General features: G+C 46.4%; 6 protein-coding genes across 6 annotated transcripts, besides 1 other annotated feature; 5 read left to right on the top strand and 1 right to left on the bottom strand.

The window, feature by feature from the left end:
- TSTA_093280 (MFS transporter, putative) lies at positions 1–1,810 on the top strand (the record flags this gene model as incomplete). The annotated part of the gene is made up of 6 exons (XM_002479000.1): positions 1–193; positions 251–284; positions 349–513; positions 568–1,039; positions 1,109–1,436; positions 1,497–1,810. 6 exons carry the CDS (start codon positions 1–3, stop codon positions 1,808–1,810), a joined length of 1,506 nt encoding a protein of 501 aa, XP_002479045.1.
- Positions 1,811–4,821: 3,011 nt separating this feature from the next.
- Positions 4,822–5,768, top strand: TSTA_093270 (uncharacterized protein; the record flags this gene model as incomplete). The annotated part of the gene is made up of 2 exons (XM_002478999.1): positions 4,822–5,268; positions 5,325–5,768. The coding sequence occupies 2 exons, from the start codon at positions 4,822–4,824 to the stop codon at positions 5,766–5,768; spliced, it is 891 nt and encodes a 296-aa protein (XP_002479044.1).
- A 100-nt stretch (positions 5,769–5,868) lies between these two features.
- Positions 5,869–5,899: a microsatellite.
- A 377-nt stretch (positions 5,900–6,276) lies between these two features.
- Positions 6,277–7,530, top strand: TSTA_093260 (proteasome component Pre2, putative; the record flags this gene model as incomplete). Its single annotated transcript, XM_002478998.1, has 6 exons — positions 6,277–6,408; positions 6,560–6,667; positions 6,721–6,876; positions 6,929–6,977; positions 7,031–7,140; positions 7,195–7,530. The coding sequence occupies 6 exons, from the start codon at positions 6,277–6,279 to the stop codon at positions 7,528–7,530; spliced, it is 891 nt and encodes a 296-aa protein (XP_002479043.1).
- Positions 7,531–7,816: 286 nt separating this feature from the next.
- Positions 7,817–11,668, bottom strand: TSTA_093250 (DNA-directed RNA polymerase I subunit beta (Rpa2), putative; the record flags this gene model as incomplete). Its single annotated transcript, XM_002478997.1, has 2 exons — positions 7,817–8,649; positions 8,707–11,668. The coding sequence occupies 2 exons, from the start codon at positions 11,666–11,668 to the stop codon at positions 7,817–7,819; spliced, it is 3,795 nt and encodes a 1,264-aa protein (XP_002479042.1).
- A 1,199-nt stretch (positions 11,669–12,867) lies between these two features.
- TSTA_093240 (aspergillopepsin-2 precursor, putative) lies at positions 12,868–13,933 on the top strand (the record flags this gene model as incomplete). The annotated part of the gene is made up of 2 exons (XM_002478996.1): positions 12,868–12,937; positions 13,056–13,933. The coding sequence occupies 2 exons, from the start codon at positions 12,868–12,870 to the stop codon at positions 13,931–13,933; spliced, it is 948 nt and encodes a 315-aa protein (XP_002479041.1).
- A 1,204-nt stretch (positions 13,934–15,137) lies between these two features.
- Positions 15,138–16,159, top strand: TSTA_093230 (ADP-ribosylation factor family protein; the record flags this gene model as incomplete). The annotated part of the gene is made up of 5 exons (XM_002478995.1): positions 15,138–15,187; positions 15,377–15,478; positions 15,642–15,704; positions 15,755–15,826; positions 15,886–16,159. 5 exons carry the CDS (start codon positions 15,138–15,140, stop codon positions 16,157–16,159), a joined length of 561 nt encoding a protein of 186 aa, XP_002479040.1.
- Positions 16,160–17,681: the final 1,522 nt, after the last annotated feature.

The raw sequence follows: 17,681 nt of genomic DNA, 5'->3' as shown, positions 1-17,681 counted from the left end.
ATGGCGACCGCTGGAGAACACAATAACATCGAAGAAGTGACTACTTCTTACCCGGACGCTGAGAAACCTGAGGACATGCAGATTGAGCACGATGCGGAACTCGGTCCTATCGCGCCTGCCATTGACCCAGTTATCGAGAAGCGTGTCGTTCGGAAACTGGATCGTCGACTTCCTGTGCTTACAGGATTTATGTGTATGTATATCCTTGCTTTCTAATTGTATATTTCAACTGACCAAGACGACGGCATAGTTTTGCTATCGTATTTAGATCGCAGCAATATCGGGTATGGAATCACTTCGCTATCGAGATCCTCGAACCAGAAAGAGCTAACCGAGAATAATGAATAGCAATGCCCAAATTGCCGGAATGAAGAAGGATTTACATCTAGATGGCGGGAAATACGCGTGGCTTCTGACCATTTTCTATATTTCCTACACCCTGTTTGAGTTTCAAGCTTTGATGTGGAAAGTCCTCAAACCGCACCAATGGGCTGCATTTACCATGCTCGCATGGTATGGATAATCTAAGTCCCTGGCTATAAAAGAAACAAAACTAACTGGAACAAGGGGAGTCATCGCAACATGCCAATCAGCAACCACAAGTTGGGGCGGAATGATGGCCTGCCGATTCCTCCTAGGAGCAGCAGAAGCCGGCTTTGGGCCTGGTATTCCCTATTTACTTTCCTTTTTCTACAGTCGCCGCGAACTTGGTTTCCGATGCGGTCTTTTCCTTTCTTGCGCCCCTCTCGCGGCGACATTTGCCGGTGCTTTGGCGTATGGAATTACATCGGGACATCCGCATATCGCGAACTGGAGGCTTTTGTTTTTGGTTGAAGGTCTCCCGACTATACTCTTTGTGCCTTTTGCGTATTTCTTATTACCGGATTCACCTGGAGAAGCCAAGTTTCTTACAGAGGAAGAGAGGGCTGTTGCCAAAGCGAGAAGTTTGAGACGGAGCGGCGAGGAGGTCACGACTCATAAGATTGATTGGAAGGATATCGGACTCACTTTGCTCGATCCTAAACCTTGGTTTACAGCTGTAGGTCTTCCCACTGCCTTACCTCACACTTTCATGAAGAGTCAAAGCAAAAAGCTGACTGCCGTCTAGCTCATGTACTTCAGCTGCAACGTGAGCTACTCGTCTCTACCTGTCTTCCTCCCCACCATCCTCGAAGACATGGGCTACTCGTCCGTCAACGCGCAGGGTCTCGAAGCCCCACCATTCTTCCTAGCGTTCCTTGTCACCATCTTCTCAACCTGGGTTGCAGACCGACTGGAACAGAGGGGTCTCGTGATTGCGGTCCTGTCAACAATCGGTGCAGTGGGATACGTGATTGTGGCTGCAGCCGAACCTGTTGGTGTACGCTATTTCGGCGTGTTCCTTGCTGCTAGTGGAGTCTTTCCTGCCATCGGTAATATTCTGTCTTGGGTTTTGAGTAAGTTCCCCCCTCTAACCCTCGGTTTTTTCTAATATACGATTCTAATTGAGTGGTAAGACAACCAAGGCTCAGATACCCGCCGCGGCATGGCAATGGTCATGCTCAACCTCATCGGCCAATGCGGTCCGTTCCTAGGCACAAACTCCTTCCCTTCAACGGATTCGCCCCGTTATGCGCGCGGATTATGGATCTGTGCTGCATTCATGTTTTTCAATTTGTTCCTATGTCTGTGTCTGCGGACTTTGCTGGCGTATGAGAATCAGAAGTTGGATAGGCAGTACGGTACTAAACAGGAGCGTCAGGCGAACCAGAAGGCGGACTTTGTCGTGGCGGAGGAGAATTATGGAGAGGATTTCAGGTATATGCTCTAGGCTAAGTCTTTTGGAGATTGTGTACTACGGCACAGCTAGGCATAGACCGTGGTACACAGCTAGCTGGCATATAATATATATACCTACATAGGCGCCTAGTTTCTAGGTAGTGCAGAGTTTGATCTCAAGAATGATATCTCACGGATACAGAAAGCTTTCTATGGCCAAGCTTATCTTACTGGACGCCAACTTAATTATCCTCAATGTCCACGCTTTCTCGCTCTAGCCCCTTCACAGAAAATGTGAAAAACTCAGGTGTCAATGTCACGCATCTTACAGATATAAATACGTAGTTGAGATCCGTGTAACATTATATTATCCATTCGTTCAATCTCCCAAAGTAAGTCTCCGCATCGCAAACATGGGCCCCGACGTCTTGGATCGAACCCGATTTCGTTGTAACGTCTCCAACCCCAGGGGGTGCTTCGATAAGCTCATCCACAGCTATGTTCTCCTGGCCAAAACAAGCGACGGGTTTGATTTCGGTGGACAAGGTGCATGCCAGCCCCTATTGCGTATGCTCACGGGCATATCTTTAAAGACGAGCATTAATACCTCTGGGTCTTCCTTTCTCTGTAACACAAGCTTATCTATTGCCAGTTTTAAGTCATCGGAAACCCACCTGAGATAATAGAGCACGCCTTCGACGCGCTTCCTCGCATGAGATATCCCAAGTGGGCACCTTACCGTTCCAAAGCCCTGTGAAACACTTCCACTTATAGACGTTCAAATGGTCGAGATGATTTCTGGCCAATGAGACAATTTTCTCACCCTAGAAGCTGTACTTAGTGCAGAGTATGCCTCTAGTTTCCACATGAGTCTAATCAATTTTTGTTCCTCTGTAAATGTACGGACTTCGAATCCCTTTCCATCTTCTGCAAATGTGGGAGGTTCGTGGAGCAGCTGGCCTTGCTCGCCTCGTGACTGATGTGGTAAGAGGTCGAATATAGGATCATCCTCAGGGTCACTGTCATCCACCCAGGGTGTTCTGGGAGGCTTCACATTTTCCGTGATGTGAAACACCAAGCAAGCATGTGATAGACCATGGATATTATGCCCAATTCCACCATCTCGCGTACCAGTAGATATAATTTCGACTCTTGCCCGATATTAGAAAATGCAGAGGGTAAAGGAACAAAAGCGTTTTCTCTAAGCATATATCTGGTAACATCGTTCAAATCAATGGACTGACTTGGTGAAACGCGTACAACCAGTACGATTCGTATGAGAACCTCGACGGAGCGCGGCGTCGACTGTAAGACAGCCTGAAAGACTTGTGGAGGCAGCGTCATAAAGATCGAGTTGAAACGCGAGGAAGCGTTAATGAGGGCTCAGAGACAGGTGAAGTTTGGCATAGACTTGATGATTCCAATCAGAAATCAGCTGGAAGTTGCCATAGACGATGACTGCCTGAAAGAATCCATATTAAATGCCAGTAGTTGCTTTCACACAGGCATCTGTTATTGAGGAAATAAAGGAAGAAGAAAAAGAAAGACTTGTGGTGCGGAGTTGTCTCGTAGGCAAGAGGCAGGCTCCGGCCTCACTTCCGTCAATAACGATTGCATCGTGATAGTTTTCATTAAATTCGATTGACTAGATAGGTTCTATTCGTTATAATGGCTGAACGAAGAATCCCTAAAGACTAGAAGTAGTTCACGGTACTAGAATCGTGGCGCAGTCCTCCCGATTTGGCTCAATTCAGCCTCGAACTCGGACTACGCCATTTTCAGCATGATCATAGTATGACTATGACATCTCCGGCAACATTTTCTATAGGGAAAGTGTGGCTGTTCTCGATTATGGCTGAGTCGTTCTACTGTCAGGTACGACTTGCATGTCATGCGAGATTCTTTGCATGTGCTAAACTCCCGATCCAGTCAAGTATCACGCGGGAAAGTGATCTTGTATATAAAGAGATGTATTCTCTATTGTATTTGGGTGGAGAGTCACGTCAAATTTACTTCTTTGTCAAGCATAATCGAAGGAGAAGCCCCATACATACCATAGCCCTCATCGACCTGGAAACAGCATAAATAAGATTCATTTACCTCAGTGTCTTCCCTGTTCCACCCATATAACAACTTCTATACTCTCACAACAAATATCTGTCACTATGTGCTGGTACGAAGAATACGACGAGCCAACAACATCCATCAGGGTCGTTCAGCGCCGTCGAGTCTACGAGGAAATCTCATCTTCTCCCACATATTCATATCCATATAGATCACCATCCTGCTTTGTATATACGCGGTCGCCGCCATCTCCATCGCGCAATTCACGATCTTCATATACGACAATCACTAGAACACGGCGCCATACTCGTTCGTACGATGTGATACCTGTACGTTATGAGACCGAGCGATCTGTGCGGTTATCTGTGCCCGATTATCTTGAGTACGGCGGCAGACGAGGCGATAGATATCGCACTACGAGCGTGCGAATTATTGAGAGGAGGCCATAGATGGATCGTGTTTCTTTCGAGTCCTGCTTTCGAAATCTGTTCGGGTTTTTTGTTCTGCTCATAGCATAGTTCGCTTCGTGTTGCTAGAGGTCGAGGAGTCTCGGGTTCGCGTCTGTCTGTCTGCCATTTGAGCGTCGGGATGGGTTGGTATACGGAATAGTTGGTTGATACCCTGGGAATTTGTCAGATTTGGAGTTATTGGTAGATTTGAAATCGAACTGTTCTTCTGATGTGAAGTTGTAAAAATAAAAAGAAGAGGAAGCTGCGGGTGACGTCAACTCCACCCGAGATCGCCCCTCACGCCGCAAACGTCACGGCGAGGCTTCTCTTAAAACTGCTGCATTCCCTCTGTAACCTATTTTGTTCATAATTATGCCCCCGTCGAATATTCCAAGCAAAATATACAGACAACAACCGCAATGCAAGTCATTTGGCACCTACACAGCATTGGCTGAGACTAACCAACCGCCGTAGGAACCGCTCACTCTCCATCCGATCCGCCAGAAAAGATGGCAGGCAGGACAAATCCGCCAACCGCCATCGTTTCTCCATGACCACCTTGCGAGGCTATCAGCAGCCCGAACTCAGCAAGAAACTCTACAAAATCATCAAAAACGAAAACGCCGTCATTGGAGCCTATGAATCCGCCGGTCGCGAACGAGTCTCGATTGCTTCCCAGCTCTCCGACTGGGGCGAGGCGACAGGTGATGAAGGTGTTTCTGATATTTCGGATAAGCTCGGTGTGCTGTTGTCCGAGATTGGAGAGCAAGAGGATATCTTCGCCCAGAATTTGGAAGAGTATCGCGGTGTCTTGAAGCAGATTCGTAACACAGAGAGTTCGGTGCAACCGTCGCGAGATTCGCGCAATAAGATTTCCGACGAGATTCAGAAGCTGAAGTACAAGGATCCTTCGAATACGAAGATTGTTACGTTGGAGCAGGAGCTTGTGAGAGCTGAAGCCCAGAATTTGGTGGCCGAAGCGCAGTTGTCGAATGTGGTAAGCATCTCTCCAGTTTCCTATTCTGCGATGTTCGGTCAACTGACATGATATAGACACGACAAAAACTCAAGGAAGCGTTCGACGTCCATCTTGCCGCTGTCATCGAGCGTGCCGAGAAGCAGATTATCCTCGCTCAACATGCGCGCCGATTAGTCAATCTCCTAGACGACACACCCATCGTCCCTGGAGACGCCGTCAAACCCTATGAGCAAAGCACCGCAGCACGAGATATTCTAAACGACGCCGAGGGTGATTTGCGCGCGTGGGAGCCCTCAATGTACCCCATTACGTCGAACGCCAATGAAATAGGTCAGAGTTTGGTGCCGAAGCCAGAAGCCGCGACTGCGAATCAGCCACAAGAAGCAGCTTCAGTTGCAGATGGAGTTGAGCCAGTGGAAACCCACGCTTCTCATGCTGTTGGTGAGTCGGATAGCGTCGCAAACAGGGAGGCTATCGCCACGGACGCTAATGAACCGGCTACAGTTGCAACAGCGTAGTGCTTCTTTGTTCATTCCTGTATATTCCTGTATAGTTTAGTTTGTTCATAGGGCTACTTTTTGTAATGCTTGATGTGTGATGCGTTGATGTGGTTTTCAGATGATATGACATGACATGATATGACATGACACTATTGCTTATATTGATCGAATGAAGAGTGTTTTACTGTATGATTTGAGAGCTGTCAAAGTCAGTAAAATTGTTTTTGGGAAAACTGAAACTCTGGACGAGACTCAAAATAACTAAGTAATGTAAGCTATGTTCACTAACTTAACGTAGTTAGCTAACTTTTATAGGAAGCGATTATGTAAGGTCTCACGTGACTAGTCAGGCAGCTGTGACGCGAAGCTTCGGAGCTACAGAAGGAGCTTCCATCAAGACCGCAAACCATCATCTGTTCACTGTACCTCTTGTGTATAATAATTATTTCATTCTTCACTGTGTTCACTTTGAATTTGCTAGATTTGTTGATTTTCAACAGACCCACGCTTGTTAGACGACTTCAAGATGGATACGCTAGTCGCCAAATACTCCAGCTCGCCGTTTCAAGATGCCATGTACTCTGAAGAAGAGCAGCGTGAGCTTACACAGTGTCTCCCGCCGTTGTCACTGAAATTCGACCTTCCTCCTGTTGCAAAGGTGTGTTTCAATCGAAGAATGAATATTCTTCTGCGTGGTTGACGGTGCGACTGCCGATGAGCCAGGAGTCCTGCACCGAATCTATTTTCTTGTTTACCATCTGCTTATTGGGATTATTGGGAAGAGATAGCTAATTTTTATGTATATCTAGCCCTCCTCCTTCCTCCGTGCTATGACAGATGACCACTCGAACCCCAGTGCACCTATCAAACTCGCTCACGGAACGACAACGTTAGCTTTCAGATTTCAGCACGGAATCGTACGTGTGCATTTCATCCATCATACAGTATAGACGACTAACTCAGCCGGTAGATTGTTGCTACAGACTCCCGAGCCACGGCCGGTAACTGGATCGCCAGTCAGACAGTTAAGAAGGTCATTCCCGTGTCACGATTGAACTTGGCTTTGGACAAGGATCATGACGCTCCTGTTCCGGGATTGTTGGGAACCATGGCTGGTACTGCAGCTGTATGATGCTCTCCCGCTATATTATTGTGATGAGACTAAGATGGGATCATAGGATTGCCAATACTGGTTGAGATATCTGGGCGAGCAATGTACACTTCATGGTATGACAAATCAGTGCTTTCCGTGCTATTCATCTTGACTGACTTTGGAACAGAACTCCGACATAAGCGACGAATCACAGTGGCGGCAGCATCAAAGATTTTGGCCAATTTGACATACTCTTACAAGTCTATGGGATTGGGTATGGGTACTATGCTTGCAGGAGTACGTTTCCTAAGTCTCAGATAGCAGAAGAATCGATACTAATATAGTCACTAGATGACCCCTCAAGAAGGCCCAGCACTTTATTATATCGATTCAGACGGCACCCGTCTCGCAGGAAACCTGTTCTGTGTCGGTTCCGGTCAGACTTTCGCCTACGGTGTCCTAGACGCCGAATACAGATACGATCTCTCCACTGACGAAGCTCTTGAACTCGGTCGACGAAGTATCCTCGCTGCTACCCACCGTGACGCATACTCTGGTGGATACATCAATTTGTACCACGTTAAGGAAGAAGGATGGGTTCACCATGGATTCAGTGATACTGACCCGATTTTCTGGAAGACAAAGTTGGAGAAGGGTGAATTTACGAATGTTACTGCTGAAGTGTAATTTTTCCAGTTCATTACCAAGAGCATGTGTGCTCGGGTTTCCTTCTATCAGTGTCTTTTTAGATATATCCTAAATTGAGACTTGAGATACTGCTAAACTAAACGTTAATTCAAGGATGTATCTGCATGGACTTAAATTGACTGAATACAAGGCGTAAACACCTAGCTGTATGCAACACAAAAATGACTGATAAATAATAAAAACGCCCATTGCTCAAAAAGAATTGTGCAGCATCCACAAACAAATCACTTTTTCACAAGTCTACCACCTAAGATGGGAGGGCTGTCTAATGATCGACTTTGAACTTCAACCTAATCCCCATAGCCGCCAACTCAACATCCAAATATCTCAACACACCGGGTACAACAACAACAGTAACATTATCCCCACCAACGAACCGATTACCATCCCCATCTTCCCAAATCATAGCCCGCGAATCATCAAAGACGGCTTCACGCGCGCAACGACGACAACGCACAATACCGTTTGTGCCACCGAGGGCATTCACGGCGCTTATACGTGATAGATTTGCGGTAATGGTTTGATTGTTGGGCGTTGCCTTCGCGGCTGCTGCGAGGGCTGCTTTGCTAACCTCTGACGCTCCCGTGGCCTGAGTACCCGATGAGGAGTTTGATGATACAGCGACTTGGGTGGAAAGAAAAGAGCCGCAGTCACGACAGATCCATGCCCGTTGAGAATCGGAGCAATTCATCAATCGATCCTGTAACAAGAACGCGCAACCGTGCGCAAGTAAAGAGTCACGTTCCATCTCTCCGACACGGATACCACCACCCTTTGATCGGCCCTTGACCGGTTGACCGGTAACGCTGTTCACGGGACCTGTGGTACGGACTTGGAATTTATCGTTGACCATGTGTCGGAGACGTTGGTAGTGGACTACACCGAGATAGATGTCCGCTGCGAATTCTTTGCCTGTGATACCGCTGTACATGGGCTCGTTGCCGTGGTAGTTGTAGCCTGCTTTGCGTAGTTGGTGGCCGAAGTAGTCGGCTGCGGTGTTTTCCTCGCTGAATTGGAAGGGTGTTGAGTCCTGCGGGTGGCCGTGGAGAGCGCCGGCTTTTCCGGCCATGGATTCGATGATTTGGGCGATTGTCATACCTATTTTATGTTAGCATGATGGTTTGAATCTGTTCAAGAAGGAAGGAAAGAACATACGAGATGGGAAAGCGTGAGGATTGATAATGAGATCAGGCTGAATACCACTCTCAGAAAATGGCATATCAATCTGAGGCCACAACTGCGAACACACACCCTTTTGTCCGTGTCGAGACGAAAACTTGTCACCGATAATAGGACGACGCGGAACACGGAATTTGACACTAATGGCTTGTAGTGGCTCGTTTCCATTCTCGTTACCCACCAGGCGGACAGTGTCAATGTAGCCTTCTTCCGCATCTTTGTACTTGAGGAAATGCGTGATTCCGTCAACATTGATATACGAGTCACTACCAGCATCGTATCGGACGGTATACCAGGCTGCTACGTAGCTACCTTCTTTGATCTTGGCACCGGGATGAGGGAGACCATCCTCATCTAGAGTCGCGCGATATTCAGCCTTGATTTCAGAGCCAGGAGCGAATCCGAAAAGCTTGCTGATCTCGCGTTTGGACTTGTTTCGTCGCGAATCCTTGTCGTCGAGGTTATAGAATTTGGTTTTGTAGATAGTACCGTGTCCGAAACCGCGCTCATGCGAAGACTTGTTGATAACCATGGCGTCGTCCATATCATATCCAGTGTACGCCAAAATTGCGACAACCGCATTTGCACCGTTGGGGAAGTTGTCCAAGCCATATGCATTGTACAATGGTGGTCGGACAATCGGGGTCTGACCGGTTTGTAATCGGTACAGCTTGTTGTCTGTGCGGTAGGCGAAGGACGTTCCCGGAGTACCCATCGTCTGTTTGCTCATCTGGCACTGGTACATGTTACGAGGAGACTGGTTGTTGTCTGAGAATGGCGTCATGTTGGCAATAATAGAGAGAATGTTGGTTGGAGTAAACTCGATGTGTGTTGAGAGACCGGACCGAATGTCCTCTTCCAAGCATGCGATTTCCATAAATGGTTGCTCAAATGGACCCACGTAGTCGAGTTTATCAAGTGCCAAATACTTAACGGGACGGTACATTCGTGCTGGCTGTGAGGACATGTAGATACCAGGATATTGGCCACCGTTGCTGGTGGGGACATAGCCTATTTCGAGTTCTTTGGGAATGTCATGACTGCCTTCAACTTTCCAGAACCGCAAAGTGTCATGAATCATCTTGGCTTGCTTCGGTGAACAGTATCCCACGACTCGTCCGTTCAGCTGCACACAAACAGACTCGGTGACTTCGGCCGAAGCCTCAGACTTGATACCAAGTTGCGCCAAGACACGAGGAATATGTGAGACGTCCAAGTCGCTCGTAGCAATCAGACATTTATGAGCCAAATGGTTAAGCAATCCACAGGGAGAACCATCAGGCGTATGGACAGGACACATGAAACCCCAACTTTCGGGTAACAATTTACGCACCGCCGTGGTCTTGAGCTGAGCGAAGAAAGTACCTCTGTGAACCATGCGGAAATGAGCAATAAATCGATAGAAATTAATCTTTTCAGCGACGACAGTGAAACCAGAAGCTTGTTGCATATCCAATCCAGTTGGGCTGACCAAATTACCCGTTGACAAGAAATACTCCAACGCTCCACCAATGTTCTCGTTGGTGCGTTTGATGACCTTCCCTATAAAATCCTTCTCAAACGAGGGATCTGTAAATTTGAGATTGCCGCCTCTGTATGACCAGTCCCGAACAAGTCTCCCAAAACTTAACAACCATTCTTCAAGCCTTTCCTTCAACAGCATGCCGTAAACGTAGCCACCTAGCATCACTTCCTGGTTGGAGATAGCGTCAGGATTATCAGCGGCGCAGTCGCCGGCGACAAAGGCATAAAGCTTCCGGATCATAAACAGCATCAGTTTGAATTTATCGTAATCTTGTGTGGTCGTGACATTCTGGTTGCCGAGGTGTGGAAGGACGATCTTGCGCAGAAATTCAGCACCGCATTCTTCATGGGTCCAGGTCGCAGGCGCAAATAAGACGGGACGGAACTTCTTTCCTAGGTACGCTCTGGCATCGGACCTAGAATAGATCTTGTAGCCCTTAAATGTTCTGAGAAGCAGTTCTACACGGTCCGTGACGAAAGTGTTGGCGGGTCCCTTTGTTGACGCATTGCCAACAATGCCTTCAAAGATCTCTCTGTCATTAGTCTCAACGAGCGCCTTAAGTATCATCATGACAGGCACAAGATATTCTTGCTTTCGCCATGAGAATCGGAATGTGACGTTTCCATCAGATAGGTAATGAAGAACGTTTGTTTGTGTGGTTTGATCTGGTCGAGCGGATCGAATTTGAACACCAAAAGTGGTAAAGCCGGCACCACGTTTCTGGAATGACGGTCGGTTAATAGCCATGGGAAAGTTGCGTTTGGGCATGATCAACATTCGAATCAGTTTTTCATTTCCGTTGACGATGAAATAACCACCCAATTCCTCAGATTCTTCCTTGTGATCCACCAATTGCTGAGGGCTGAATGATTCTAAATGACATCTGTTGGACCTTAACATCAAGGGTACCTGACCCAATTCTCGTACAGACTCATGCCATTCTCCATTATTGACTTGATACTGAAGTCTTGCACGCAATCGTCCTCGGTAAGTGGCATGTCGTTCTCTGCATTCTGCAGGATATATATTACGATAATCAGCGTTGGCAGTAGTCTGACGAGGGACGAATTTATTGGTGGGCGGTAGAACGGCCTTGTCTAAGAAAAGCTCCGTGATGCGCAAACTAAGACGATTGCGTACGGGCGGTGCTTCGCCTCTAGCCTTTCGAGCACTTCGTTGTTCTGGCGTTTCCGCATCTCCATCGAGGAAGACTTTGATTCCCATGTCTTCCAATGCGTGCTCCATGATCTTGCTTTCTCCAAAGAGCGCATTGAATGAGTCGATATGAGGTCGAATGGCCGCCTGTAGCATAGGATAAGCCGATCGGTCTTTGGGAGGGTTTCGGAAGAGCTTTTCTCGCCGGAGAGTGTCGAACCCTACGGTCCAGTCTGTGTTGGTTGGCTCAGGAGCCATATTGGCGATTATATCAGTCGTAAAATATCTTCTTCTATGGTTATCAATGAGTAAAAAAGAGGAGGAAAAAGTGAAATTAGCCAGTCATGCGAGAAACCATGTCTGCTCTAGAATTTAGAAGAACGATGGCTTGACAGCACTCAGTTTCTTGGTTGAGTGTCTCCTTCGAGGTTGTTGGACGAAGCCATCTCGACTTTTTCCTTCTGGAAATTTTTAGAGTGGATCGGTGTGTTATCATCACGTGCTGATAGAGCTAGCCACCGTCCAATCAATGTGTGTAAATCACGTGAGTTCTGATATGATTTGTCAGCCAAGCATTTCTCTTGTTTAACTACCTTCACCACTTTTCTTTTGAAACCATATTGATGTCTTTCATGGCATGGACTCGGAATTCGAATCTTCATTATCCGGACTGCCGGACAGTATGGCGTTCTTGAAAATGCTTAACTTCGCCCTCGACTACCGGCTAGTCGGCGCCACCTCCATCGAAGGCTCTCACGGACTATGTACATCCCTCATCTACACATGACTCTTTCTTCAGTTTGGATTTGGATATCACATTCTGGTCGAATGACCTGAATCCCGCATGCATCCGTGAACATATCCAGATGATTGCACCAAGCGTTACATCCAGCACATCTTCTTATGTCGATCGTTTTATTGTCTCCTGAAAAGCCTTACATCTAGATTGAAACTAACACTAATGGCGCCATCCTAGCAGTGTCTAATTTACCATAGTCTGCCTGTGCTGACAATGCTTAAGCTTGTTTCTTAGCCGATCACCTTCCTTGTCGAGACTAGACATATCAGTGGAAATGATGGGTGATTGATACATGGTATCGTGACTCTCCAATAAAATGCTCGATTTGACGAGAAATCTGACGGTGTCTGCTCGAAATTGGTGGCGCGGCTGGCGCCTGATATTGAATTCTACATTGTCCACACAACTACAACCTATCATAAGAGTTTGTGTCGAGATTACGAGGTACGCATTGAGTTGTAAGCAACCCCAGATTCGTCACCTCATTGTTATCTGCTATCTGATGCGACATCTTATCCCGTTGTCCAACGCACCTGGATGAGATGAGGTTCATGGTTGTTTGTGCATGAACTCGCAAAAGGTGGCTCGAGAATCAATCTAAATGGCGTGTTGATATGAGAATTGCGTCTGGTTCAAGATTGGTGATGAGAATCCTAAGATGGCAGCCAATACGACTCCTCATCATGACTTAGTCGCCTGGAAGTTACCACATTCAGCGGCTGCAAGACGTGCTGGCAAACCTCTGTCGATGTAACCATTCGCACTTCTAGCGTTGAATTGCAAATCCCATCCCGGCATGTTGTCGAGTTGGAGCGATCAGGTGAAGTATATAATGAGTGGTCGAAGCCGTCCTCTTTGACTTTGTCCTCATCGATCACAACCTCAACTCTTTCTTATCTGCCTTTCAGACTCTCTTCAGTATCACCATCAGATCGTCCTCCGTGACAATGAAGTTCACTGCTACTACCTTTGCCCTCTTTGCAGCAAGTGCATTTGCTAGCCCCTTAGGCCACGGCCTTGCTGCCCGTGTTGCTGGACGCAACCGTCTATCGCACCCCAAGCAAACCAACAATACCAATGTTGACTATTCCTCCAACTGGTCCGGCGCCGTGTTGACCTCGCCTCCATCAGGCACCACCTTTACTTCCGTGTCCGCTCAGTTTACTGTCCCAACCCCTCAGCCCGTCAACGGCCAAGCAGGCTCATCCTCCGCCTGGGTTGGTATTGACGGTGACACCTACAGCGCCGCCATTCTGCAGACCGGCGTTGACTTCAGTGTTGATGCCAGCGGTGCCGTCTCCTTTGACGCCTGGTATGAATGGTTCCCGGATTATGCCTACGACTTTTCGGGCATTGACATCAGTGCTGGAGACGTTATTGCTGTTTCGGTTGTGTCCAGCTCCAGCACCTCTGGAACAGCCACCATCCAGAATTTGAGCAATGGCCAGACCGTCAACCAGGACCTCACCGCCCCTGACTCTTCCTCTGCTTTGGGTGGTCAGAATGCCGAATGGATTGTTGAGGATTTTGAGTCTGGTGGTAGCTTGGTTACCCTTGACAACTTCGGAACAGTTACTTTCACATCTGCCTCAGCTGGTCTTTCCAACGGCGAATCTGTCGGCACTGACGGTGCTGATTTGATTGATATCGAGCAGAATGGTCAGGTTTTGACCACCGCTTCGACCCCAAGTTCTTCCGAGGTTGTTGTTACCTACTCTGGTTAAAGTCGACAAGTCCCAATGACCAGTCTGGTATGAGCTGACGAACTGAGCATGCTGTGCGAAACGGTAGGATGGAATGCGAGGGAAATAGGGAGATAGTAGATATCAATAACATACATATATATAAATGAATGATATCGTATAAGAAACCTTTTCCTTGCAGCCTCGAAACTCGGCAATCAAGGCGTTCTTATTTCGTCCCGGTGTACCTGCACAAAATCAAGTCATCTCTCATAGGTAGCGAGGAAGAGCTAACTCTAGGCTACAAGGCAGAATCACTTTCAATGTTTTTGATTGCCTACATACACTATGTATACTGCACGGTAAATATATAGTCTGTGCGAGCCTACTAAAGTCAACGTGATGTATTGCATATGCTATTAGTCCGTAGTCCGTAGTCTCTGGATATGGTATCTCAATAGACCAAGGCAGGCAACAGAACTATAGTAACACAGCCAATCGGCGTACAATAATGTATTGATATGACCCAATTTTTGATCAAATCAATCGCCTTTTCGAATAAATGATTATCGAATTTGGCTAAGTAGAGTAGGACTAATCAAGGCTCCCAGGCTGTTCTCCGATCGGTCATGTGCACCCTTGGGATTTTTCCTGATTTGAGAGAGAGAGAAAAGAATGTGCCACTTTTTTTTCTTTTTGAATAGTGTACTAATATAGTAATCTAGTAATACCGTATGTACATAGTACGGTGATTATTCGAGTGGGAGCAAGCAATGGAAAAGAAAGAAACAAAATGGGCGTTGACTGCCTAAAAGTGAAGGCAACCACCCCACTTGGCTGATTTCATTGAATCCTTCACTTCCAGCGCCTCCCAGAAAGATATCCCATCCACTTCCTCGGCCACTTTATTAGGACTACAGCAATTCTTAATCGTTAATTCAATAATCGATAAAAATTTTTTAATCGGTTCATTCATTCACTCTCGACCGACTCAACTCGGACCTGCTGGTCAGCCGATGAATGGGGGAAAAGGAAGTTGGTTGCATCAAAGATTGTGATTTTTGCCGAATCTCGAAACCAAGTGAAATATCGACAATAACTATCAGCAATAATACTGGGATATATCTTCATTATTCTTTACTAGTCGTTCCTTTCCCGTTCATCATACCTTTTTTTCCCCTTCTTCTTTTCCTTTCCTTTTTACTACCTATTTACGCGGTCGATATTCCCATCTTGAAAAGACGCCATGGCCGGCATTTTTCGAATCATCTATGACTGGTTGTTGCGGATGTTTTGGTAAGCTTTGTTGCTCTATCACGTCAAGCTCTCTCGTATATCCAGAATAAAATGGATCCATCCAGTCGCGGAAATGGCGCTTCAGCTGGATACGGGTCGGCCCATATCTCCGCACGAACCAGCAAGCGTCAACTTGCTATATCGATCAACCGGGCTAATAATGACCGTTCGTGTGCTCTTCTATTGTAGGGCTACCGAAATGGACGTCACCATGATTGGTCTCCAGAACGCCGGCAAGTCTTCGTTGCTTCGTGTTTTAGCTGTATGTGTTTTCTCGTTTCTTTCCGTTCCGTTTCTTCCTATTGAAATTCTGCTCACCCGTCTGCAACCAGGGAGGGGAATTCACCATCGAGTAAGCTCATTCCAACCGATCCACGTGTGACCGTGAGAGTGATAAGGAGGCTGGTCACAAGGGAACAGAACCCCTCACAACTAACCTGTCGGTCTCCTGCAGCTCCATACCCACCATCGGCTTTAACACCAAAAAGGTCCAGAAGGGCCATGTGACGTTGAAATGGTTTGTTCCCTTAATACCGCTTTTTCCGAGTATTTCTGATATCTTGATAGCTGGGATTTGGGAGGTCAACCACGATTCCGACCGATGTGGGAACGATACTGTCGTGGGGTAAACGCTATAGTGTAAGTGCATATAACAACAACAAACCAGGGAGGTCTCTCGACTAATATCATTTCACTAGATATATTGTCGATGCTGCTGACCATGCAGCATTGCCCGTTGCAACGGAAGAGCTGCACGACTTATTAGACAAGCCGAGTCTAGACGGCATCCCCTTGTTGGTGTTGGGGAACAAGTCCGATCTTCCCAATAAACTGTCCGTTGACGAGTTGATTGAAGAGATGGATCTCAAATCCATTGTTCGCCGTGAGGTAAGTTGTTACGGAATCAGTGCGAAGGAAGAGACAAACTTGGATGCCGTGCTGCATTGGTTAATTGCACGGGCGAATCGATAATCGATCGTAAGAGGGATGGTAGGGAGTATCTGTTCAACGACTTAATGAATAACGATTTGTATCTCTCTTTTTTCATGTCAAGACGCATGCAGGGAATACCTGCGCGCCAGCGATGGCGGTTTCTTTTCTCTCCTTCATGACATTTGTTCTATTCATCTCCTGATTCGATTTGTTGGTCTCTTTTGTTTGGTGTTAATATAAGGAATTGTTTATGCAGCGATTGCACAGTACTAGCGCTTGTTCCTGATTATAGTCAATAAAGAGTAAGGAATTGTATGAATAGCAAAGGAGACTCGATCATCCCGAGGATGACGACATAAGATATACCTCATTTTCGACGTAGAAACAATCCCTCAGTTTCCGAAGAGAAGTTTAGAAAGAAACATTTTTGAAAGGAGAGAAAGGAAACAGGAAAGAGAAACATTTGAAATTTGCCAGTCCCACCATCTTCTCGTATATGAACTCTTCCACCATGCAATGTGATACTATCATAAGGTACAACACCCGACTGCCAACTCATCATACATATACATAGCTTGATTAGCAAGATCCACCACAAATATTTTACGCACGCATGCATTAATTATGGTAATAATTCTCTAGCTAGATCTTACGTAGATAGTGGTTGATGTGTTAGTAGATACGTACATACATCTACACAAATGTTTAGACACACGGGCCAAGTGATGTGTTGGCAGTGTTGGTTACCTATCAATTGTACCTCCAGCATGTTTTGCATGGGTGCATGCATGTAATGCCTAACTCGATAGTATGTGATGACCTAATCATAGATTTCTTACTTGACCATGCTCGAGTAGCCAAAACATTTGTACTGCTATCCACACACCTCCTAGGTGTGTGACACTAACTATCTAGGCCTGTAAGTTACAGGGCAAATCTCTTATTAATTTCACTTGAAAAGGAGGGGACCTCAGAAATCACTTGTGTACTTGAAAACAGCTCACGCATACCATTTGCCATTTAACTGTCGATTATGAAGATGCAAAGTGGCTTTGGTAATCCAGTCATCGAGGTGAGGCAACCAAGTAGGCGCTCATTCTCCAATCATATAGATACAAAGCCACCGAACTCCATGTTATTGATGGCTATGATTCGGGTTTAGACATAAAATCAAATGAATTCACATTGATTAGCTGAAACTGAAGCTCCAGGGTCGTTTTATCCTGTGCTCTGATAAAGGATCTTAATGCCTCAGGCATTAATTGAAACAAGCCCTAATTTCCTGATTAGGAAACCGGTTACTTTTCTTGGAAATGCATCGGACTGGTTCGTTTGAAAGCTTCCCATTCTAAAGAGATTGATATGAGTCTTACAATTATCTGCATTCGTGGATCCGTCGAATTTCGTTCCCTTCGTAGAGAAGTTCTAGATCTTTGGAACCATGTCTAGTGACGATGGGGTCAGGAGATCTATGCCATACCCGTGGTTTTTGAAGGTCCTTGACGTTTTCTCAATCAGGGAGATTGCAATCGTGTGAATACTCCTGCTGAGACATATTTGA

This window comes from Talaromyces stipitatus, genomic scaffold (assembly GCF_000003125.1).
Source record: "Talaromyces stipitatus ATCC 10500 scf_1105507295527 genomic scaffold, whole genome shotgun sequence".
Classification (NCBI taxonomy): domain Eukaryota; kingdom Fungi; phylum Ascomycota; class Eurotiomycetes; order Eurotiales; family Trichocomaceae; genus Talaromyces; species Talaromyces stipitatus.
Note: the sequence above shows the minus strand (reverse complement) of the source record. Positions and strands in the feature narration are given on the sequence as shown.